This window comes from Talaromyces stipitatus, genomic scaffold, assembly GCF_000003125.1.
Source record: "Talaromyces stipitatus ATCC 10500 scf_1105507295487 genomic scaffold, whole genome shotgun sequence".
Taxonomy (NCBI): Eukaryota; Fungi; Ascomycota; class Eurotiomycetes; order Eurotiales; family Trichocomaceae; genus Talaromyces; species Talaromyces stipitatus.
In genome coordinates this window covers 308,740-330,527 of record NW_002990120.1, presented here as the reverse complement: position 1 = coordinate 330,527, position 21,788 = coordinate 308,740, and the positions used below count along the sequence as shown (strand labels likewise).

At 44.2% G+C, this 21,788-nt stretch overlaps 11 protein-coding genes across 11 annotated transcripts, besides 2 other annotated features; 6 read left to right on the top strand and 5 right to left on the bottom strand.

The window, feature by feature from the left end:
- The first annotated feature begins 336 nt into the window (after window positions 1-336).
- Window positions 337-621: a mobile genetic element.
- Window positions 620-1,213: a mobile genetic element.
- Window positions 761-1,335, top strand: TSTA_053260 (uncharacterized protein; the record flags this gene model as incomplete). Its single annotated transcript, XM_002486874.1, has 2 exons — window positions 761-1,224; window positions 1,251-1,335. The coding sequence occupies 2 exons, from the start codon at window positions 761-763 to the stop codon at window positions 1,333-1,335; spliced, it is 549 nt and encodes a 182-aa protein (XP_002486919.1).
- Window positions 1,336-2,179: 844 nt separating this feature from the next.
- On the top strand, window positions 2,180-2,969 carry TSTA_053250 (uncharacterized protein). The gene is made up of 2 exons (XM_002486873.1): window positions 2,180-2,665; window positions 2,737-2,969. Exon 1 carries the CDS (start codon window positions 2,236-2,238, stop codon window positions 2,605-2,607), a length of 372 nt encoding a protein of 123 aa, XP_002486918.1. The 5' UTR covers window positions 2,180-2,235; the 3' UTR covers window positions 2,608-2,665; window positions 2,737-2,969.
- A 1,087-nt stretch (window positions 2,970-4,056) lies between these two features.
- On the top strand, window positions 4,057-4,402 carry TSTA_053240 (uncharacterized protein; the record flags this gene model as incomplete). Its single annotated transcript, XM_002486872.1, has 2 exons — window positions 4,057-4,293; window positions 4,319-4,402. The coding sequence occupies 2 exons, from the start codon at window positions 4,057-4,059 to the stop codon at window positions 4,400-4,402; spliced, it is 321 nt and encodes a 106-aa protein (XP_002486917.1).
- Window positions 4,403-5,454: 1,052 nt separating this feature from the next.
- Window positions 5,455-8,996, top strand: TSTA_053230 (uncharacterized protein). Its single transcript, XM_002486871.1, has 5 exons — window positions 5,455-6,076; window positions 6,137-7,394; window positions 7,450-7,733; window positions 7,825-7,908; window positions 7,969-8,996. The coding sequence occupies exons 1-5, from the start codon at window positions 5,483-5,485 to the stop codon at window positions 8,053-8,055; spliced, it is 2,307 nt and encodes a 768-aa protein (XP_002486916.1). The 5' UTR covers window positions 5,455-5,482; the 3' UTR covers window positions 8,056-8,996.
- On the bottom strand, window positions 8,042-9,797 carry TSTA_053220 (phosphoesterase superfamily protein). The gene is made up of 2 exons (XM_002486870.1): window positions 9,130-9,797; window positions 8,042-9,005 (listed from the first exon to the last, which is right to left on the bottom strand). Exons 1-2 carry the CDS (start codon window positions 9,691-9,693, stop codon window positions 8,205-8,207), a joined length of 1,365 nt encoding a protein of 454 aa, XP_002486915.1. The 5' UTR covers window positions 9,694-9,797; the 3' UTR covers window positions 8,042-8,204.
- Window positions 9,798-11,364: 1,567 nt separating this feature from the next.
- On the top strand, window positions 11,365-12,817 carry TSTA_053210 (uncharacterized protein). The gene is made up of 5 exons (XM_002486869.1): window positions 11,365-11,469; window positions 11,541-11,822; window positions 11,892-12,054; window positions 12,108-12,321; window positions 12,383-12,817. Exons 2-5 carry the CDS (start codon window positions 11,760-11,762, stop codon window positions 12,423-12,425), a joined length of 483 nt encoding a protein of 160 aa, XP_002486914.1. The 5' UTR covers window positions 11,365-11,469; window positions 11,541-11,759; the 3' UTR covers window positions 12,426-12,817.
- A 656-nt stretch (window positions 12,818-13,473) lies between these two features.
- On the top strand, window positions 13,474-14,950 carry TSTA_053200 (uncharacterized protein; the record flags this gene model as incomplete). The annotated part of the gene is made up of 5 exons (XM_002486868.1): window positions 13,474-13,638; window positions 13,707-14,082; window positions 14,143-14,260; window positions 14,333-14,761; window positions 14,815-14,950. The coding sequence occupies 5 exons, from the start codon at window positions 13,474-13,476 to the stop codon at window positions 14,948-14,950; spliced, it is 1,224 nt and encodes a 407-aa protein (XP_002486913.1).
- Window positions 14,951-15,262: 312 nt separating this feature from the next.
- On the bottom strand, window positions 15,263-15,740 carry TSTA_053190 (uncharacterized protein; the record flags this gene model as incomplete). The annotated part of the gene is made up of 2 exons (XM_002486867.1): window positions 15,263-15,585; window positions 15,623-15,740. The coding sequence occupies 2 exons, from the start codon at window positions 15,738-15,740 to the stop codon at window positions 15,263-15,265; spliced, it is 441 nt and encodes a 146-aa protein (XP_002486912.1).
- Window positions 15,741-15,825: 85 nt separating this feature from the next.
- On the bottom strand, window positions 15,826-17,153 carry TSTA_053180 (oxidoreductase CipA-like, putative; the record flags this gene model as incomplete). The annotated part of the gene is made up of 2 exons (XM_002486866.1): window positions 15,826-17,004; window positions 17,082-17,153. 2 exons carry the CDS (start codon window positions 17,151-17,153, stop codon window positions 16,021-16,023), a joined length of 1,056 nt encoding a protein of 351 aa, XP_002486911.1. The 3' UTR covers window positions 15,826-16,020.
- A 1,634-nt stretch (window positions 17,154-18,787) lies between these two features.
- TSTA_053170 (uncharacterized protein) lies at window positions 18,788-19,590 on the bottom strand (the record flags this gene model as incomplete). Its single annotated transcript, XM_002486865.1, has 2 exons — window positions 18,788-18,900; window positions 19,059-19,590. 2 exons carry the CDS (start codon window positions 19,588-19,590, stop codon window positions 18,788-18,790), a joined length of 645 nt encoding a protein of 214 aa, XP_002486910.1.
- A 513-nt stretch (window positions 19,591-20,103) lies between these two features.
- TSTA_053160 (uncharacterized protein) lies at window positions 20,104-21,506 on the bottom strand (the record flags this gene model as incomplete). The annotated part of the gene is made up of 2 exons (XM_002486864.1): window positions 20,104-20,833; window positions 20,893-21,506. 2 exons carry the CDS (start codon window positions 21,504-21,506, stop codon window positions 20,104-20,106), a joined length of 1,344 nt encoding a protein of 447 aa, XP_002486909.1.
- Window positions 21,507-21,788: the final 282 nt, after the last annotated feature.

The following is a 21,788-nucleotide window of genomic DNA, read 5'->3' as shown; positions in this document are numbered from 1 at the left end:
ATCTGTGACAAGCCACACCAAGTAGGGGGACAACGCGAGGTCTCCTGTCAACGACTCCTGCATGCATAAGAAGGAGGTCTTCTGTAACTAGAATAGTTTTCTTCTCTCAAGCTTCAGTCTCTGTATGTTAGCAACAGTACCTTTGTTAATGAAGATTGAACACACGAATGACCTTCTGCCATATTGATAATTCCTCCTGCCTAACCATCGGATTAACCTCCTATTACAATCCCCCGCCTTAACTTGGAGATTGTTGAGTCTACAGATTCGTAAAAAGACTACCCGAAGGATGCGAAGAAGTAGAAGCAAAAGACTATCTATCCAAAATGCCATCTTGCTGAGGACCTAGGTATTATACAAGTCTGGTTTGATCGTTTAGAAATCACGATAATAGAGAAGAAGATTACGCCATATAATTTTTGGAACTTTGACGAATCTAGATTTTAAATTGGGCAAGGGGGGGATGAGAATGTTATAATAAAATAGCTAGAATCTTCAAAGCATGTTCCAAGCTCTTCATTACGAGAATTAGTATCTATAATTGAGGGCATAAACGCTGAAGGAAACACGATTCCCTTGTTGCTTATTTTTACCGGAAAAGTCATCCTTGAGAATTGGTTCGGGATATCTCAAAGAGGATGAGTGGAAAGTCACTATAAGCGACTCAGACTTTTTAAATGATGAGATCACATACGAATAGCTTAAACATTTCAATGAGCATATGCAAGAACAAGCTGGGAATGATTTTCGACTACTCGTTATGGATAATCATACCGCTCATCTTACATCAGATTTCATCTCTTATTGTGAAGAAAATAAGATTATCCCATTCGCTTTTCCGCCTCATACACCACATATTTTACAGCCTCTACATGGAATGCCATTTTTACATTATAAACGCATTTACAGAAGGGCTATAAACGAGCAAGCTCACCTTGGTGGCTATTTCTACGGTAAAGTGGATTTTTTGGCCGATATTGCTCGAGTACGCGCCGAAGCTCTTACACCACGAACAATCCGGAAAGGGTTTAGTGAACGTGGACTCTGGACTCTCAATCCGGATCTTATTGTTGATCGTCTTATGGCAAAATGGGAAGGTCAAATGGGTCCGGATTTGCAGGGTTTTGATGGCAATGAGGAGGAGCAAAATATCCCAAGTTCGCCTACAAATGCTTCATTTTCTCCACCAACTACGGCTTACAAACTTCAAAAAGCATTACCAAGGTTGACACGCAACTAAGTGAGCTTAGTGATATGATTCCAGGCATCCGAAGAAGCCTGAAAAAGATTTTTGATGAGAGTCTTACGCAGGCTCATATTATGGAACAGCAATAGGAGCAGATTAAGCACCTCCAAACGCTCAACCAACGCAAATCTGCTAAAAAATCTAAACGTCAAGTTCAAGTTGGAGGAATTCTCTGTAAGGATGCAAATCGAGCCACTAAAAAGCGTGCTGTGCAGGAGGAAAAGAGGGCTCAAAGGAAGGCTCTCAAAGAGCTACAAAAAGCCCCATTAGGAACAATGACCCCCCCCCCCCCCCGGTCTCAGCAAGCGACGAGACGGCCCTTGAGTATAATGCGTGGAGGAATATGGTCGACCCCGTTTACCCGTGATCGTCTGATCAAAGATTAATTCGTGTTGTTTGAGAATAATGTGTAATTTTGTTAGCTATTCCCATCAAAATTATCATTTATTGTAGAAAAGCACCTAGAAACGCATGTAGATAGAGCACGCTGTAGGAGCGCCGGAACAGAGCGGACGCGCTACACCTAAGAACACGCCATCCCAATGTGGTCAGCACGAAGGGAGAGAACTCTACAACATCCAGAGTCGTCCTCTAGGATTTCTAACCGTACAGAACAAAGGTACAGTCGCTAGCTAGTTGTTAGAGAATCTACTTGGAACACAGCTTGGCTTCCGTAAGCCACTTCCGGCTAACGTGCTTGATCTAGCGGTTTATAACCGACCGTATTTCTAACGGACTCCGTTATTGGATCTGAGAGACCCCCTTCCCGTGCGAGAATGCTAACGTGTCGTAACCCTAACAACCCTGGAGAACAAGGGCAAGGACGGGACAATATCAACCCTAACCCTATAGTTGTACACTCGACGTCATGGTGATGAAAAAGCAACCACAAAAGACAAAAAAATCAACAACAAACAACCTCGACTTTCTACCATTCTCTCATCAAGAAAGATATTTTTGACATATCCGAAGAACGCGTTGAAGTCGAGATGGCAGAAGAGAAGCCTCTGAGACGCCTGCAGGTGCCCGCCGCATCCACTACTCAGGTGCCAACTGTGAATACAGTTCACAGCTTCAAGCGACTCCTGTCATACTCAGACAAGTTGCCCGTGGAGGACCAGTCTGCCAACCCTAAAACGCTACCAGCTGCTGTCAAGCCTGATAAAAACGAGCAAGACCATCGCAACTCCGAGAACATGGTCAAAGCTGCATTAACCGAACTGCTTAACGATGAGGATGTCAAGAACAATCCGGATAGTAACAAATCCGTGCAGAACCTACTCATGAAGACCGAAAAAGAGTGGAGGAGGCAACGCAGAAAGTCGGCGCATGAACGCGGTGCTGATCAAACTCGGAAATAGGGGTGTATGCAACGGCACAATGTAGAATCAGCTTCCTCCCTTTTCACCCTTGGATGTGGTATGTTAGCCATCAATCATAAAATGAACCTCTCGTGATATGAACGGTAAATAACTTAATACTACAGGCAGTCATCTCTCTTGTGTTAGGGAAAAGAAATCTCTTTACACCAACGTGTCTCTGGCAGTGACATCCAGAGACAGCAATTGACAATTTCTGCTTACCTTCGGCCAGAAACGGCCAAAGAATAAAAATTTCCAAAAATACCTAAAACCAGCTCCAGCAAAATCGTATCTGTTTACTGCGATTCATACTGGTCTGTGGGGAAGGTAATGACAGCAGGGCAAGTTGAAACTATAATGGTCAGTGTCCGTCAGATCTTGGGCCACATTTTTTTCTGACCAGTGTCTCTGGTTAGTTGCTTCTCATAACACAATCACTGGACCGGAAAACTAGTATGTTACCTTCATACCATTGGTTCTCCGTTGTCGCCGACGAAAAATCCTTGTGGCATCAGCCGCACGCTCTTATCCAATTACTGTCAGCGGCAACTAGTCCATATTCTATCCTTTCTTCTTAGAGCGATGAATCTTATTCTGAAAATTATAAGAAAAGGGAGGACGTTGGACAAGTCATGGGACCTCATTCACAACTGCCATCCATAGCGACAAGACACCAAGCTTATCCTAGATTTGTGTATTGCGATTTTGACTGCCTATATAGTCATACAATATGCTTTATACCGATGAATGCAGTAGGAGAAGCGTCGCTCTACAGAACAAACACCTGTTTCCCGGTATTAAGAAGATCAAACTATTCAGCTTAGACCTTTTAATGTCTAACTAGGTCTATGTCAGCCACGGCTCACGATAAGTTCTCTTTATTTGATCGGGGAGGGTGCTTGACTTTGGAGTCATTTCAGTATAGCTCACCCTTGCGAGTAGGCTTTACTCATTCCGGGTCTACAAAGCGAGGAGTTCTGCCATTTGTCAACGGAGGATCAGAGTTTAAGCCAACTCTTACGCGACGACATAAAACCATGTGGTTTTCCGTGTTATTTCTGTGTTCGGTGTCGATATGGTCAAATATTTCACTATGATCAGGGGTAACACCCTCCTTCTCGCCCCGCACTGTTTCTCTGACAACTCTCCTCACGTTGCATGTTAGCCAATAAAAAAATGCTGTACCTAGGTACATATCCAAAATTATCACTATCTAAGTTTTCAGCTCGTGTTCGTGGCGCCTATTTCAGATAAGCAGTTAACTTTAAGACTGCGAAGAAAGTTATAATGGTTGGTCTTCTCGTCGTTACACCCTAGAGAACTAAACCCACAAACCGAGACTTACAAAGCTCACATCAAGGACACAATTGACACAACTTGCGAAGACCAATCTCATATCACTAAGTGGAAGTAAAATCAAGAATAAATATCTTCACGATTCCACCCAGCATGGCTCCGGTTATGTCCATTTTCTACCAGGCCGTCCTCTTCGCCTTCGTGACGGTCTCTCGTGCAGACTCTGCCATGTTCTCCCAGTTCATCGGTGCAACTGCGGTCCCTGCGACATTCACCGGCGATTTGGCGGCATCAGCAACAATATGCACAAACTACCTCCACGGAATACCAGAAACCTCAGGTCTCCCTGCCAGTGCAGCCAGCCAGGTATTCCAGCAAGAGGTAGACGGAGTATGTCAGTTTTGCACAAGTCTAGGACAGACAAGAATCGACGAGTGTTGTGGCCAGGCAAGTTCGAGTGCGTGCTTCGCTAGTTTTGGAGGAAATGCACAGGCTGTGACTGCGACTGTAGTTCCAACCCATGCACCAACAGGAGCTACAGTCACAAGCACAAAGTCAGGATCAGATGCTGAACGGACCGCGATTGTATGTATCCGCCCATTCTACTTGCTACTCCATTCCTACGAGACTCTCCTTATCAAGATTTGTCGTATAACTCGTTCGTTACTAATTCGAGACAATGTCCATACAGGTAAATCTTGTTCAACCAGTTGCCGTAGCAATAATAGGCTTATTACTCTGATGCCTATCACCCTCGCCAGTCATTGAAGTCACATAGCATACATTTAAAGATTGGACGATACAGAGCTCTGTCAAAACATACGGAACCTTGGAATTCACTGTACTCAATTGATTTTTACCGTGTGATTTGTCTCCTCTGAGAATCCCAATCCATCTGGAGGCCTAGTCAAAGTCTAGAAGTCGGGAACATCAATCTGTACTGTCTAACTTCCATGATACTCATTCTACCTAATATACTTCGGCGCAGTTTTTCCACATTGTGGAATGAAGATTTATTCGACTGATTTGGTGGACAATCACCTATTAAAAGTGTGAGATGGGCCAGTTCATATATTTGAAGGATCCATGTACTTAGAACTAGTTGGCGCGACTTCTAGCAATTCAGAAAGATAGCAACCTCAAAAGAAAGTAGGTAACCTTGGAAAATGGCATCAGCTGAGCACCAGTTGACGGAAATACTCAAGTAGTACTATAATTGATATGTAACTAGAGCATCAAATTGACTGACATCCTGAAGTGGATACCTTAACTTAGGGTTGAATGCTTGCCGAATTCTCAAGCAATATAATCCCCATGTTGTTGTGTGAAATTTCATCATGCTGTCAGCAAAATCGAAGCATTCTTTTCTTTCCTGCTATTTTTCCGAGTAATGAATATGATGTCTCCAAACAGATCAGGAATAACGTAGCAGAGGACAGAGGCCAATCAGAGCACAGAGTCTATCTCCGAAGCGTGCCGACGCGTTCTCCGCTAGTTAACTCCGACTGCTTCTCTGTCCTCTTTTCCTTCCTTTTCTATCTCTCGTCCTACGTGGCTTTATTCACCTAGTCGAAGAAAAATGGAGTCTGCAGTCCCAACAGTTCGGACTTCGACATCTCCGAGAGTCAGTCCTCATTCACTTCACGGAAAGCGAAAGCGGAAAACCCTCTCATGCTATGAGTGTAGACGACGGAAACTGAAGTGTGATCGCGAAGAACCTTCGTGTACTCGCTGTAGGAAAGCCGGACAGCCAGAGATATGTTCATATGTTTATGATGCATCGTCCCTCCCCGGAAGTCGACAGCCTTCAAATACGTCAAGCTTTCTTCCGCCGTTATCGTCCACAGCGCAACCCCATGGTGTACCCTCGGGAAACCACGCTATTCACTCCTCATCGCCGCGAGTAGCTTCTCAGTTTCTCGATATAAGTGGCAAAGACTACGCACCATCCAGCTTACAAGCCGCTCAAACTCAGGGAACATGGCAACTACTAGGTCATGTTTCGGTCCTCGACACCGGTGGTGTAAAATCCCGGCCCGCTATAGGCGCTGATATCATGGACGCTTCTGCCGGATCCCAGGAGTCAATCCCAAAGGAGACAGTCATTTTTCGTGGAGAGAATTTTAGAACACAATATTATGGTGGTAGCAACGCGACTAGCTCCATCGCTCATGTAAGAATTCCTTGAAACAAGACGAAGGCACTTCTGCTATACAATTCTAACTCTTTATAGTTTCCGGAACTTCGATCATTCATGAAAGAGACTATACACAGTCAAACTTCTTTAGCACGTGTACAACGGGAACTGAAATCATTGCAAGTCAGATGGAAAGGTATTAGGGCCGATGGTGCTTGGTTCCTGACGCACGAGGAGCTGCTCCACCTACTACCAGACCGGGAGGCTGCAGATAGGCATGTGACTCTTTACTTTGACACTGTTGAGTCGACATATCGAATCCTACACTACCAGAGCTTTCAGAAACAGTATGAGCTGTTGTGGCAAGACCCGAAGCAAGTTGACTCCGCGGTCGTCATCATTCTTCTGCTGATCATGGCTTCTGTTGAGGTTTTATTCCCACAGGATCAACCAGAATACATTGGTGATAGTTCTGTGTCCAGAGAGAAGGCCATTTTCTGGATCGAAGTCTCCGAGAAATGGCTTGCGCGCCAAAGTCACAAGCACGTTTATCTTGCCATTTGGCAAATTCGTTGTCTACTTATATTCGCCAAGCAGATTAACGTTGTGAAGAAAAAACGCATATGGACAGAAGCTGGCACATTATTACGGGAGGCTATGTCTGCTGGATTTCACCGTGACCCCAGCGTACTCGGAGATAAGGTCTCCTTTTTTGATCAGGAAATGCGTAGGCGGCTATGGGCTACCATAATAGAAATGGAGCTGCAAATTTCAATTGATAGAGGAATGCCCTCTGCTTCGGCCGGAATTCCCTCAGACACAGTTAATGTACTCAATGTGCATGACGAAGAGCTAGAGAAAAGCAGTCGATTAACATCCAGACCACTCTGCGAACACACGTCAACCTCCTATCTTCACATTTCAAGGTTTAGCTTTTCGTTGCGGGTCTCGTTGAATTCTATAATAAATGATCTAAGCTCCCCGTTGGTACACGAGACTGTGCTAAGGTACGAAGACATGATTATGAAAGAACTTCAAAGACTTCAATCGGATACCGCAAGCAAAAGACACGAGCACGTCAACAAGAGGTCGTCTTATGTGGTAAGGACATTACTTGATATCCAGCTTCGACAATTCTTGGTTATGCTTCATGCACCTTTTGCATGTCAGACACAAACAAGCTCGCGGTTCTCACTGTCTAGAATTGCTTGTCTCACCGCCGCAGCAGAGATTATCAGGATGCATTCAAACTTGGTCAAAACTGCAAACTTTTCTCTCTTACTCCAGAGAAACGATTACTTCCGAGCTGGGCTTGTGATATGCCAAACTGTTTACGCTAACTTGATGCTTACAAGTAAGTCCGGGCGATCTGATGCCCTTGATGAGACGTATCAAGCTTACAATTGTAGACAATATCTTCATAAATTCAAATAACGCGATTCTCATCCAGTATCTCGAAGATGTTCTTGGAATGCTGGAAAAACGAATTACACAGTATGGCACAGGTTACACTTATTACTGGTATATATCGGCTGCGTCCAAATTCTTACAATCTGCATTGGTCCCCTCTGAAGGCGTGAGAGAGAAGGAAGAAGCCATCAATAGAGTGACAAGACAGTATTGTCGTGTTTTAGAATCGCAGGTGGATGTAGAAAGGGCCAAGGATATGATTATGCCAATGCATCCGAGAAGTGTAAGTGCAAATTGGTCAGAGGATCAAGCCTAACTAACTAAGTGAGGCAACCATTTAAACCTTGAGGACGGTTTAGCTAATCCAAGTCCAGATAAATTCGTGCGGAAATTTACCACTTCACAACCATAACAGCGACATGGCCAGTCTTCAACTGATTCCTACAGAACAGTCTCAGGTACCACTACTACAAAACTCCATTAAATTTTACCTTGTTTACTAATCCATCATTACGTAGGTCATGCAGATGGATATCCCCCTGGATGAATTCTTCTTTGGAAATCCAGCTGCGTGGACATTCGACAATCTTTGGAGTATTGACTGAAAATGCAACTTCTTGTCATTTTACATACACATCTTCTTGACTGTAAGATTATCTTTCATAGTGTTTAATGAAAGAGGAACTGATGTCTGGAATGCTTATCAATAAAAAAGCGCACATCTGACGCTATTCATAGCATTAAAAATGTAAGTCTAGCTCTTGAATGCAGTCCCTTTAGGAAGAGAGCTCGGAGTATCCATTCGTAAATAAGATTGGATCAAGTGATCGAAGGAAGGCGAATATTCGACTCTGGGATTGAACGGTTCAAAGTCCCATAAGTAACCCAACGTACGCAAGATCGATGATGCCGAGTACGAGACAGTTTCGCCCTCAGAATTGAGACTTTTTTGTTCAACATAGGCCTTAGCAACCCAAGGAGAGATCAAAAGTGTAGGAATGCGGCCTCCCAGACGGTTGAAACTAAGGGTATAGTTTTGACCAGACGGTGTTGTTGAAGTGTAAGTAAGATTATCCGGACGAGGAGCAAGAGGAGGAGGAACGTGATCATGGAAACCACCGCTCTCGTCAAATGTTAAGATGAACAAGGTCTGTTCCCACTGGGGGCTTGCACGTAAGGCGTCGTAAACACTCCGGATCAGTTCCTCCCCATCAGAAACAAGGCCACTAGGGTGCATTGAAGTGGTGCCTACTCCACAGCAAGACGGATTGATGTAACTGAGCTCAGGCAAAGAACCAGCCGCAGCATCCGTATAGAAATTCTCCATGGCAACAATCTTGTCATTGTTGCCAGTCTCATAAGTCCAACTGAAGTACCCAGCGTCTGGACCTGTACCGCCAGCAGTATCCCAATAATTGGTCCAGGAGTGATTTGTCTCAGTCAGTTGCTGCCAGATTGAAGTCTGTGGAAAAACATGTTCTGAGAAACCATCATCATTTGTACCATGCCCGTACGATGTTCCAGATACAATCGCAGCTCGATTAGGATTCGTAGGCTATATACCGAAAAACTCACTGATTAGCATACAGAGCTAGAACGCAAGTGAAGGAAATTTGGCAATCCAGCTATTCAGCTATTCAGCTATTCGAAGATTCGAAGATAACTTTGGTACCACTTACTCCGGGGATATCTGAATGCCAGTGATTGAAAGTGAGAAAGTTGTGCACCAACGTGGTAAGTACAGGAACCTGTTCCTCCGTGTAGTAATTCATAACCTGCGTGGCTAACTCAGTCCTGTTGGCCTCGGAGCTGTACAGACGGAGTTGCTCATGAATGAAGCCATTTTGATTTGGTATCAGTTGGCCGCTTTCAATAGCAGCATTGTCAGGTGTGAAGGTACTGTAGAACTCGAAATTGTTTCCGTACACTGCATGATCCGGGTCATCGGTGATCGAGTCATAGTCTCTGGCGGCGCTGCAGACCATCCCTTCCGCTGGGTCACTGACATTGTAGGGATTGCAAAATGGCCCGTGTTGAATTGGATTGTCGAGACCGAAAAGCTTCTGGCCTCCCAATAAGTTGTCAAAGGAGCGGTTCTCCATGACAAGAATGACAACATTTTTAATTTTGGACTTCAGATTTTGTATAGATGACTTGGAAGCAGGCAGTCCGGTGCGCTTATTCGGAAACCCTGCAGTGATGGCAGCAAAGGCCAATAGGCCTACCAAGATACCTGGACGCATATCTAATTTCTTTTGCAATTTGCTTTTCTGTGATGTCCAGGAGCATTCTTATCAACAATACAAAGCTATAAGGCTATAAGTATTACATTATTTTCAAGCTTCGTATATTGCGGATAGAGTCAGGCCATTTATAGCTATATATACGAGAAGACTGTCGACTCTGAGGTACATACGATTAGCGTGATTAATTGGAATCCCAGTATGGCCGCAGAAAGTCCAATGGGCATCTGTTATTTTAGCACGCTGCATAACTATTTGAATCCCTTATGGAAACTGGGGAGAATGAAATTCATGAAAGTGTCTACCTACTCTAACTACTGTGAGGGGTGCATGCATAGAGACCTAGCCAGAACCATAGAGGATTGTACTACCGTAGCATTAACTACCAATCCGCCAGTTATGTGCGATATCAAAGCATGCAACCACCAAACATCGCTGCAGTCTATTCCATATAGCTACTAGCTACTTGTGTAATAGTCATAGCCCTGGTCGATTATGAGCCATCAGGTGGCTGCGGTTGGTGCTGCCGATCACCTTCAAAACAGCACATGTGAATGGTCGCTAGGAGCCCACGTAAAGCATCACATCACTCATACGAGTCTTGGACACGAATCATACTCTCCAAACGGTCGGGCTTGCAATTCGTGTTGATAATATGTGTATGCAACCTTATCACATGCTCGCAGACCATCATTATGCATAGAAAAGCAGCTGCTGTAACCCATACAGGATCAAGATAATTATATGCTAGGTCCCCATGTCTTTGACTTCGCTTACCTAGAACAACTTACACAAAAAGCCGTATGAGATTGGGCCATTGGTGGTAAGCAGACCTGCACTGCGCGCTCATGCAAACATCAGGCCCTAGATGAACACCCACATACAGACACGAGTAATATCTCAGTTAGTTGTAGGCACTCAGTCAAAACCTTGGAAGTGAACATATGTATCAGTATATAGCCTGTTAGGTCCATCTAAGTATGCTTTTGTGGGTGCATGTAGACGAATTTTGGACAGCGTCATTCAAAAGAGTGATAGAAGGTGCATCGACTGACAATGACAACGACTTTGAAAGCTTCTATCCATTGCAATACCACAGTGTGGTTTGCGGAAGTGCACCGAGAGCATATCAGTTGTATTGGCTAACTTGCAGCATTAATTGGCGATTTTGATAGCAGAAGACGAGATAAAAATTTCGCACTACATACGTGAACCTAAAGAATATCTAGGAATCATTTAGCTACTATGATCGGTACCTAGGTAACCGGTCACTAGATGTCCGTCTTGCAACAGTCCTTCCTTAGGGGTCTCTCATCTATTCCATTCATGGATAATTACTTCGTAGCTATGCCGAGGCTATTACCACATCGGGTTAATTTGACGATCGTGACGATCATGTAGTCTCGGCCTTTTTCTTGGGTTCATCATTATCGCATGAACGTGGGCAGTGGCAAGTGGTGATTAGGTAACATGTAATCCTTCGCTCTCAAAAAGAGCCTCTCGGCCCTCGAGAGTCGGTCGTCGCTCTTCAAGCAACTGTAGGTATCCGAAGCTCCGAGTCAACATCCCATGCTGTGCCACCTACAGCGAACATCATGGAACTATCGTATGTTGGCCGTAAATATATTTCGGCTTTAATCTTCCGAAGTTGAACATTGAACGAATTTCGGTGCCTTTGTCTTGCTAAACACGACCGTCAGGAACAAAATTTTACAGTATTTCTCCCGTTTTTATCGTGCCTTTACCTACTGCTCTGATCCATGTAGACATGTGAAAGTGTGTCACCTCAGGGATACGTCTTTTTGACATAGCATTGTTTCTTCTCCTAATAACATGTCATACTCTAGAGATATGTGGCTACTGTGACCAGAAAATGAGTATATAAAGTTGTCAATTTCCACGTATCTTTGAACTATTTTCCTAGACAGAAACAAAAACACCACGAGCGCAACACGTTTCATTCTTCAGTTTGAGAATCAAAGAGACCTCTGGTCCAAATTGCTTTCCTTTACTTCCAATCGACCATCGCCGACCCCTCGAACAACGATCTATTGCATAGTGTGACCATGGACATCATACCAAGGAGTCTGTTGATCACCATTCGTCTAGGTCAATTTGCTTTTAGTGCAGTATGTATATCCCGAATCGCTACATTCTGCCATTTTCCTCTTGACATTGTGCTAACCAATATGCGCCAGATTGTGGCTGGTATGATTGGATATTTTATCAGCTTGTTTGACTTAAACGACGCCGGGTTCTTGCTAGGACGCTGGATTTATGTTGAAATCCTGGCTGGCCTTTCAGTCATACTTGGACTGATATTTCTACTACCAGCGTTCCTTTTGTTTTTCATCTGGCCAAGTATGTGTTGTTCCCATTACCACATTGATGGAAACTATTAACGCGTATCATAGTCGATGTTGTGATTGCTCTGGCATGGTTCGCAGCTTTCGGACTTCTCTTCGATGCCCTTGATGGACTCGTCTGTGGTGGTGTTGATGGGTTGGGCCCCGTAAACGATGGAGGAAATTGCACCGTTTGGGAAACCGCTGAGGCTTTCAGCTTTTTGTCGGCGTTCACCTGGCTAATCACTGGCTTCCTAGGCCTTTATTTAGTCTGGCGTGCAGAGTAAGTCTTTTCAGTGCCGTCACATATATCTCCATAGTTGGATACTGACATGTGTGGTAAGTGAGCATGGAAAGCGTCAGTGGCATCAAACTTACAAAGTCTAACCCGACATTCCAAGCTTCTATCAGCTGTACTTCAGCTAGTCGCTTTTCTTGTTTTCTTTGATACGGGATCTGATTCATCTTCGAGAGGATAGACCAATCGCCTATATTTTTTTTCTGGTCATTCGAAGGAAGCTCGTTTTTCTTTATCATCTCTCAGCTGGTGTTGTGGGTTTTTATGAGATAGAAGGGGATTTGGAGTTCATTTTTATCTAGAAGGCTGTACGATGGATAGACGATATAGATGGGCGAATCGAGAGATCTGCATGTCAACTGGTCACAGGAAAATCATTGGACGAGGTTTTACGTCCTTGATGATTGACTCTTGAAATCACTTATTCCCGACGGTTCGACCTATATGTTCCAGTCTCAATCGTAAGAGGTCTCATACATTACCCACAGACGAGTCGTAGCATACGGAGCTTACAGATGTATCTCTAGGATTCGAAGATATTAACAGGATGGTTGACTATTAATTTGACCACGTTCTTATCGCTCTTATCGCATCCAATCATAGTTTATGCGACTACTGATTAAAAAACGATATCTAGAATATTATCTAGTCTTTGTGCCGTGGACGGGCTCTTAGGAGTACAGAATGTGTGAGCCGGCGAGGGCCATTCCATGCTTCGGAATCCGCCGTCGATACCAATCTCGAAGGTATATAAATTGCAACATTGTCATTTAGCGAGGACCAATCATGAATTGATTTATTATCATAACACTCTTGCCTCAATCCACAACTTCCATATTAGCACCGAAAGCTTCAAAGAGCGCTGTTATCTTTCATTGGATAGTTTACTAGTTCAATCCCTCGCTACTGATATCTCAATTATATGAAAGAAAAACCCCTAAGAGCAACTCGAATATGCATATGACGGCGGCCTCCGGGCTTCTGGACATTGAAGTGATATTGATAGATCTCTATTCTTTTTAATCAGAACCATATATCCAGTACAGATCATCGAATAAAACAATTGTGTTACGATCAAGCGGATTCTGGCAACTTCTCGTGTTTTGGCTGTTAGCAATCTCTGCAAACTGAGGCAGCATGTCCACAACGAATGAAGAATCGAGTCCAAATCTGGGACCGGAACTGCTTCAGACCATTTGGATATTTGAAGCCATCTCAATTCTGATCGTGATGCTTAGAGTTGTGTCTAAAGCTCGAATCAGAAAGTTTGCACTAGACGACGTCCTGGTAATCCTTGCTTTGGTTAGTAAGCCTGATAAGTTAATGTCAGATTTGTATAGTTAGTGACGAAAGGTGTCACCTTTTTGTAGTGCACGTCTTCGGCCGGATCAGCTATACTCACCATCGGTATCAAACATGGATATGGTCAACAAGTGTGGGATATCAACCCCGAGAATGTTTCCAAGGTCATTTTGTACGATTATCTGTCCCAAGCTTTAGGGTTAGCAGGTGGAGCAATTAGTCGAGTCTCATTCATTGTTTTAATCATTAGCATACTTGGGACGAGAAAGGCTTATCGAATTGTGCTGTGGGTTCTCGTTGGAGCACAAATCATCATAAACTCGCTCTTCATTCTTGTAATATTTCTACAATGTCCAGGATATACTTCGGCTATATGGAATGTGACTGGTGAAGGGAAATGCTGGGACCTCCGAGTCCAAACATATTATGGATATTTTCAAAGCTGTAGGTAGCGCTACACCACGCCTGAGATACATCACAACTGACTATTCGGTTCCATCACAGCCTTCAATTCCGTGACAGATTTCTATCTCGCAGCATATTCGACATACATCTCATGGAACTTGAAACTCAAGTTGGGCATCAAATGTGGCCTGATAGGCCTTCTTAGTCTTGGAATCTTGTGAGGAACACATGAATTACTTGGACATGTCAATGACACGCAAAGACTAATTTCAAATGTCATTTTCGATAGTGCGATGATAGCGTCAATTATAAAGACCTTTCAGATTCACGTTCTTGCTAGTATTGACAGTGATCCAACTGTGGCAACGGCTGACCTCGAGCGCTGGCTCTATATTGAGACTTATCTGGTTATCATTACGGGATCAGTTCCTTGCATCCGATCACTGATAAGCACGAAGAAATCGGACTCGGGTAACACTGATACAATTACGCGAGTGTATAGTACTACTACGGCCCAGAGTTATGGACTTTCTATGAGATCCGGCATTCAACCATCCATTACTAGATCGCATGATGGCGGATCTATCTCGAATAAATTATCTGGAAGCGAAGTCCACATCATTGAAGATGCGGCATGCAGGGAAATAACCGACTTTGATAACTGGGAGCAATCCTGTCGGCCTTTATCTTGCGACAGGGGTCCTAATGGCTCAAGCCAGTGAGATACCAAACATATTCTAGATAGCTAGTTAATCGCCTAGGCAGGTACAGCATGTTGATGCATGATACAAGATGTTTGTCCACGATTCAGACGATATTTCAACTACCACTTGCGAACTTTGACTATGAGCTCGCTTTGAAGACTGCAAGCAATCTGCGGCGGTCTCGCGCCACCATAGAGCCGTGATCTAGAATGGATGTGGCGTAGTAAAATAATGGAACCGGTACATTGTGATTAAAAGTATAATTGTCCGTAGCCTTCTGCTATATCACCTTGATCCTACTGTTAAAGAATTTGGACCGCTCTAATGATTTTTACTCTGTTGCATACTTTCATACTATTCAGCATATCAAAAAGCAACTCGAGTAACATTATGGCTTTCGTGGATGGCAGATTTAGGTTAAATGCACACACTATATCTATTCGAAAGTTGTACATGGAGAATATCTTATATACAACAGTGATATAACCGACCCCTATGATTGTTTTTGAATTCCCTTACGCCTTGATCAAACGGAACTTATGTAGACCTTCAGCAGATGCGATGATTTCCTGCTCATGGTTGTATTTCCATGTCCATCCCAGAAGTCCTTTGGACTTGGTGCTGCTGAATGCTTTTTTGACTCCTAAATCTGGTAGGACAAGACGGGTAACGGGAAGAGAAATAGCAACGGCCTGGATGAACAGGTTTGACAGGACGGTGGCTGGCACTGTACGAGTCTTGGGTCCAAGGTTTTTCTTCAAAATTTTTGCAATGTCTAGCAAAGAAGCACATCCCTCGCCAATGCAAATAAACCGTTCACCTTTCGCTTTCGGGTGGGCTATATATTGATAATTGTGTTAAATTACTAGGCCTACGTGGCAGGCCAGCGTTTGAACGATTACTCCCGAGATCGTGCGAACTGTGGGAAGAACAAGTTGGGCTCTGATCTGAACCTCTTTTATGCAGTGCTTTGTCGATTGGGCATCCCCGCATCTACTCACCAAATTCGTGTTATTCCCGTACACAAGGAACTGTCAATATTGCCTATAAATACTGCCTTCTTGCTTCGTGTAAATAGAGGGACGGAGAACGAAAGACATAAAATTTTGCTTGTTAATTCTACTTCCAATATCTACACTTTCCACGTAACAAAGCTAGGAATCATTACCGATTCTGCCCTCACGGATTAGTGCCTACCGACCCACTAATCCAACAAATTGTTATTTGTCTTTTTTCAAATTGAGTCTCAATGTGTACCAAGGCGGCTCTTTCTTCACTCGTTTAGCACGTGGATGACGCGCCTGCGAACATCATCATCTACCACTTCCTCATTTTCACCCATAGAAATAGCAACAGATGTGTATGCGTCCAAATCTTCGCCTGGTAGACCGAGTACTCCATTGTGAAGACCATGAGTGGACTCGAAGTCACCACCACCATTTGGATAGAAAGTACGACTGTACAGAAATTTCACAAAGGCGTGATGATCTCCCTGCAGGATGGAATCCTTGGCAGATGCATAGCGTTCTGCACTCGATTCATGCGTGATAGTCCAGTCTGCATCTTTCGTACCTGTGACACGTTTGATGCTTTTAAACATGTCCCATTGGGTTAGTCGAAAACTGGAGATATAGACAGGGCGGTTGTGAAATTGTAAGAGGGTTACTGAGCGGTCATTCTCATCTTCCGGGAGTACTTTTAAACTCATTAGGCTGGCAATGGCTCTGCCACACTGCGGCCAAGTGCTCGTGTTGATCGCAGTATTGCCGCCGTCAAAAACTACAACACTTCTATTCTTGAAATCAAAGCCATACCTGTCAGGTCCGCCACCAAGACTGAACTCATACCAGAAGCCACAGGCAAGCAAGATGTAAGAGCTTACACCGAGACTTTCAATTTCCGTACAGATTCTGGTCTTGATATCTGCTAGGAACGTGTCTTTACAAAGTTTTTCAGCGGCAGGATCGTGCCCGTACCAGTTGGGAAGGATATATGATACACCGGCTTTAGCCGCTGCGCGTATAAGCTTTGAGATGATATCTCTTGGTGCTGCCACGGACATAGTAATGATCAATGCCTGTTGCCCTTCTAGAGCCTGGACAATCTCGCTGTCATCGCTGTCGCCATATTCGATACGTTCCACGTGTGCACCGAAGGGCATTTTGCTCGTGCTGTTTGGGCGCGAAATCACTTTGACGACATGCTTTCTAGTTTTGAGCAGAGCCTCGGCGATATGCGATCCCATATGACCACCGGCCTGGTGATATAGTTAGAAATAAATTCTTGTCTCATCGGCTTTTCTTGTTTTGGTTCTTTTATATAGTGTATACGCACGCCGATTAATGCCACCCTTTCAATACGATTGTGGAAGCCTTCAGGCTGATCCTTGCTGTATCCTTGTAACATGACTTTATACGTATGGTCAGTATCTTGTGGATTGGTGCAAGAGAGAAATATATGAAATATCGGAGGAGTGTGCAGAGAGAGTGATGGAGGCGAGATAGAAAAGAAAAACAGAGGGGAAATACCGAGGGTACTTGTGAGATTATGCTTGTATGGATGTGACATGAAAAGCTTTGGTTTTCATACCATACTTTCCACTTTAGTATACAGCTAGGAAGACAAAAAAAGGGGTAGGAATGGACTTAACAGAAGTAAAGTCCGGAGTGACATAGCAGTGCTCGGAGATATTTATACCCTAAACTCCGTCATGAGGTATGTAGAGTTGAGGGACCATTAGTCTAGTATATTTCTTGAATTGTGGATGTAGGATAAATAGAAGAAGAAGTGTCTCATATGCCGTTAAAGGTGCAATATTCATAGATTGATTCATCTCTTGTCCACTTCTCCAACGGATACTAGATAGTCCCGCGACAATTCACTCAAACTTTACGATTTTTACCCAGGTAATGACCACAGCTGGAGCTTTAATATGAAAACCATGGAAGAATTGATGTTGAGAATCAGTAACACCTTGAGGCTGTAACGATCGCACTTGCTATCTGGAATTATAAGGTCTTGTCAGGCGACGGTCCAGAACCTGCTCCAACTGGGCTAGTTCAAGCTTTCTAAAAGACCGTGAAAGGTACTGCATATTCTGTTTATGACCAATATGGAGACAAGTAGTAGAGAAATTTGGCTCACTATGAGGGGAACTCGGCAAGCTCATGTAGTTTTGAACCTGTGACATCGCAATTAGGAGTTCCAAGATTCATGACAAACTTTTATATCCGTTCTACACTTCAGAAAAGGCATTAATCAAACAGAAGAGCGAGAATAATCTCAAAATGACTGGGTACTACGACAAGGTTGTGTCCATGGAAAATCACGAAGTTGAAATATTTCTATCGCACCTTCCTCCAGGTACGCCTGTGTACTGGTACGACGACTTCCAAAACTTGGAGAACCTTCCTATACCTTACTCGATCAAAGATTCCTTCATTGCGGTTAAGAACCTTACTGCAGTTAGATACAATAAGCTTGACAAAAGACTACCAGGACGAGCCAACTTCTCATCATCTCTGAAACTCCCAACCCTCACTATAGTCAGCCAACCGCACGGGGAAGCGGCCTCCCGGTTTGAAACCATGCTCGTGAACATGGCTCTCCTCTCCCGATGAATCTCCAATAAAGAATCCACACGTGTGGTGCGACCACTTCCGAGAAGCCCTATTGGAAAAACAAGCTGATCGATCCTACAAGCCTATACGCTCGGGTCGACGTGGACCTTGAATTGTGGTGGAAGTTGGGTACTCCGAAACGGCATCAAATTTAGAGAAAGACATAACTTAGTGGATTAACGATCCCCGTGGCGAAGTCAGACAGGGAATCACAATTGATATAAAACCGTCCTGCGCCATCACAATCCGCTCATGGATACTGGCATTTGCGCCGTTTGAAGGAGAGGTCACAAAGAAACGTAGAGGGAGAAAGATTCTCTTAAGCCCTCGGAACATACGCTTCCACCACCTATCAATGACCAAGTGATCACCTTGTCAAGAGGCAAAAACAATGCAGAACACGCTGTTTGAGGAAATGACCTAATCATCCCATTCTCGTGTATGCTTCCAGCTGAGCTTCCTGATGAGGAAAATGGCGAAGGAGATTTTGTTTTCATAGCCGACTCGCTCCTTCATGAGCTCGCCGAGCTTACCTGGGTTGGTATAGATGAAAATTCGGAATGGACATAGCATAAAGAATATTTATCATCTCCGTCTTGACATTATGACTTCTTGATAACTGCCATAATTTCATAATCAAGCAAGCCCACTTCCTTTCCACGAATGACGCTAAGTGCTGTCCAATTTTTACTAACAGTAAAACTTGGTTCGAATTCTGCCCAATCGCTGCTCGGTCCTAGCCAAAGAGCAATATGCAGTTTGTCCGAGAAGAGGGCAGCTTCTTCCATATACCGACGCACAAGCTCTGTGCTGCGCGGATAAACGAACATAATTGCGGCAGCCTGTTTCACTCGTGATGAGAGCGCCCAGCTTCCCTTTACTACGTTAAAACACTCCTCGGGTAGATATCTGTTAGGAGAATGAAGGTCCAAGCTTTCGGAGCCAAGGACTTCTACTCCCTCCATATTAAGCTTCCTGCCCACAGATACAAAGGATGACGTCCATAAAGAGAGCAAAAGCGCTTCGAGTAAGCCAGTGCCACTGCCGACTGATAGAACAAGACCGGAGTCTATGTTTTCGCACAGATTAGACGTGATAGCGTCAAGTAGGGTCGAGGAAAGGCTGCAACAGCAGTCCGGGTGACGCAAGGCGGTCTCTGTCAATGTAGGCAAATCCATTGACGAAGAGTGATATTCATCGATGGTGTTGGCAGTTGACAACATTTCAATGTGGTGAGGACAAAATTTTGTGTAGGTAGACGACCCACTCACCGAGCTAGGGTGATTAGGGCCATATTAACATAACCCTAATAATTGGAAGGGAGAGGCATTTTTATTTGCTACGGGATGGAGTTCTCGACTTAGGGGTACCATATCTAATAATGCCAGCATTGGAACTTAGCCGTCACAATATATACAGGATAAGCAGCACCCGAGCACGTATAAAAGGAGAGTTGGGAATACCGCAAGCCATTCATAAACCCTATAACCGCTAGCTGCGTCTACGACCGCAAAATACATATCTGGCATCTACAAGAGCCTTATTAGGTCGCATGTTCTTCAAAAAACTAAAGGGCAGCCTATAATCATGGCAATGGATGTTAACATGGGGTAATAGCTCTCGATGTACTAATTTAAGAGGTCGTCATATTTCTAGATACTGGCTTCCAACAAAAGGGATTGATTGGCATTCAGTCTGTACAGGAAGTAGAAAGGACTAACGTTAATCTATTTCTATCACATAAGCCACCTTTGCATAACGGCCAGACCCTTCAACATGAGACAATATTCCAAAACGGCACTGGCCAGTGTTACCCAGTGGGGATAGTGCAGTCCGGTAGATGAAAAAATGCACACTCGCGCCCTTGAAAACAACTCCAGGACCGACCATCGAATTAAGCACGATGCCACGAATAGGTAAATTGAAAGAAGTCTCTGTGAATCAGCAGCCAGTGTATGTGCGGCTGATAGTCGGAGTCTGGAGGACATATAGGTCATACATGATCTTGGTTCCAAAGACGAGAGAATGAAGATGTCCATAAATGTAAGAGTTGACTTTGGCCTAGTCAGAAGAAGCATTTGTCTAAGCTTCCACCTCGAAAAAGTAACTGCCTCTTCTTCATGAAATGAAAATGATGAGTATTCAAGAATGGACTTAAGAAGGGAGGTGTCAGAAACAATGAGCCGCTGAGCTGTTGGATCCGCAATGTGTCCAGTCTGTTGGGCTTCCTGGTCTAGTGCAGTTTTCACGTCCATATAATTGATGATTCGCGTATAAAAAGATGGATCAGCTGGCTCAACTGTAAGATATCGCACAATTGTAGGTCCCTTTTCATAAAACGAAGGCGATCGCATATAAACGGTGTCGTTGGTAAATGACCTACAGGGGAGGTATTTGAGCTCGACAGGTTCGGGATAATTATCGACACAACGGGCAAGATACGCCCGAAAGTACGCTTCAAGATTTCTGAAGTATAATCAGTAAGGAGTCGTCTATGACCCAAGATCAAAGAAAAGTGCACGCACAGTTCAAGCCTTTTGATATGACGGCCAACGCTCCCACTACGGACAGGAGGCTTGCTGTTCATTTTCATCATTCCGGACAGTCTAATTTTTATGGCCTTGAAGAAGATCTCCGGGGTTGTCATAATGACTGGCAAGGTCCAATAAATAATGACCTTTATGACATCAATGTAGGACATTCGCGTAGGATCAATCGGGTAACCATCGCAGGTCAAGCGTGTCGCCATCCTGACTTCGCCGGTTTCCTCTAGCGTCGTCATATTGGAAAGGGTTGAGCCAGATGCCCAAGAATGGGGTTTGAGCGGGTCCATCATTCGTTGGGAAACAAGTCCATCAACCTTTTCAAAAGGGGAAGCAAATATATACTTACGCCAATCGCCCCCGTAGAATTTGGCCTTCGTTGCTGTAGGCAAAGATCGCACTAGCTGCCGCCGATCAAGATACTCTGCTGAATCTAAAGACTGGCACGGGTTCAATTTATCCGAAGTTGGCTTTATCCTCAACAGAATATTTCGCTTCTCCCAGTATGAATTGTTTATTTCGAGAATTAGGGCATCAAGTTCTCGTTCCTCGTTATAGAGATACCACCAAGTTACGACACTCCGGGACCATCCCATAAACTGTGGCACACTCAGTAAATATGCATATGGCCACTGAGTTGGGTCTTCGTTCTATTATCCACGTTAGCATTTGAATCAATGTCTTTTAACCGTGGGTCTTTGTACCTGGGACTTTAGAAAGTTGTCCAATTTCTCTCGGAGATCTACCCCATGATCTCCCCTATGTAGGAAGCGTGCGGAATCAAAGCTGAACCAACAACTCCAATGGGAGAATAACCGTCTCCAAGAAAGCCCAGCAATGTCTCCTGGCGGCGGGGACACATCGAGAGAATTGTCATC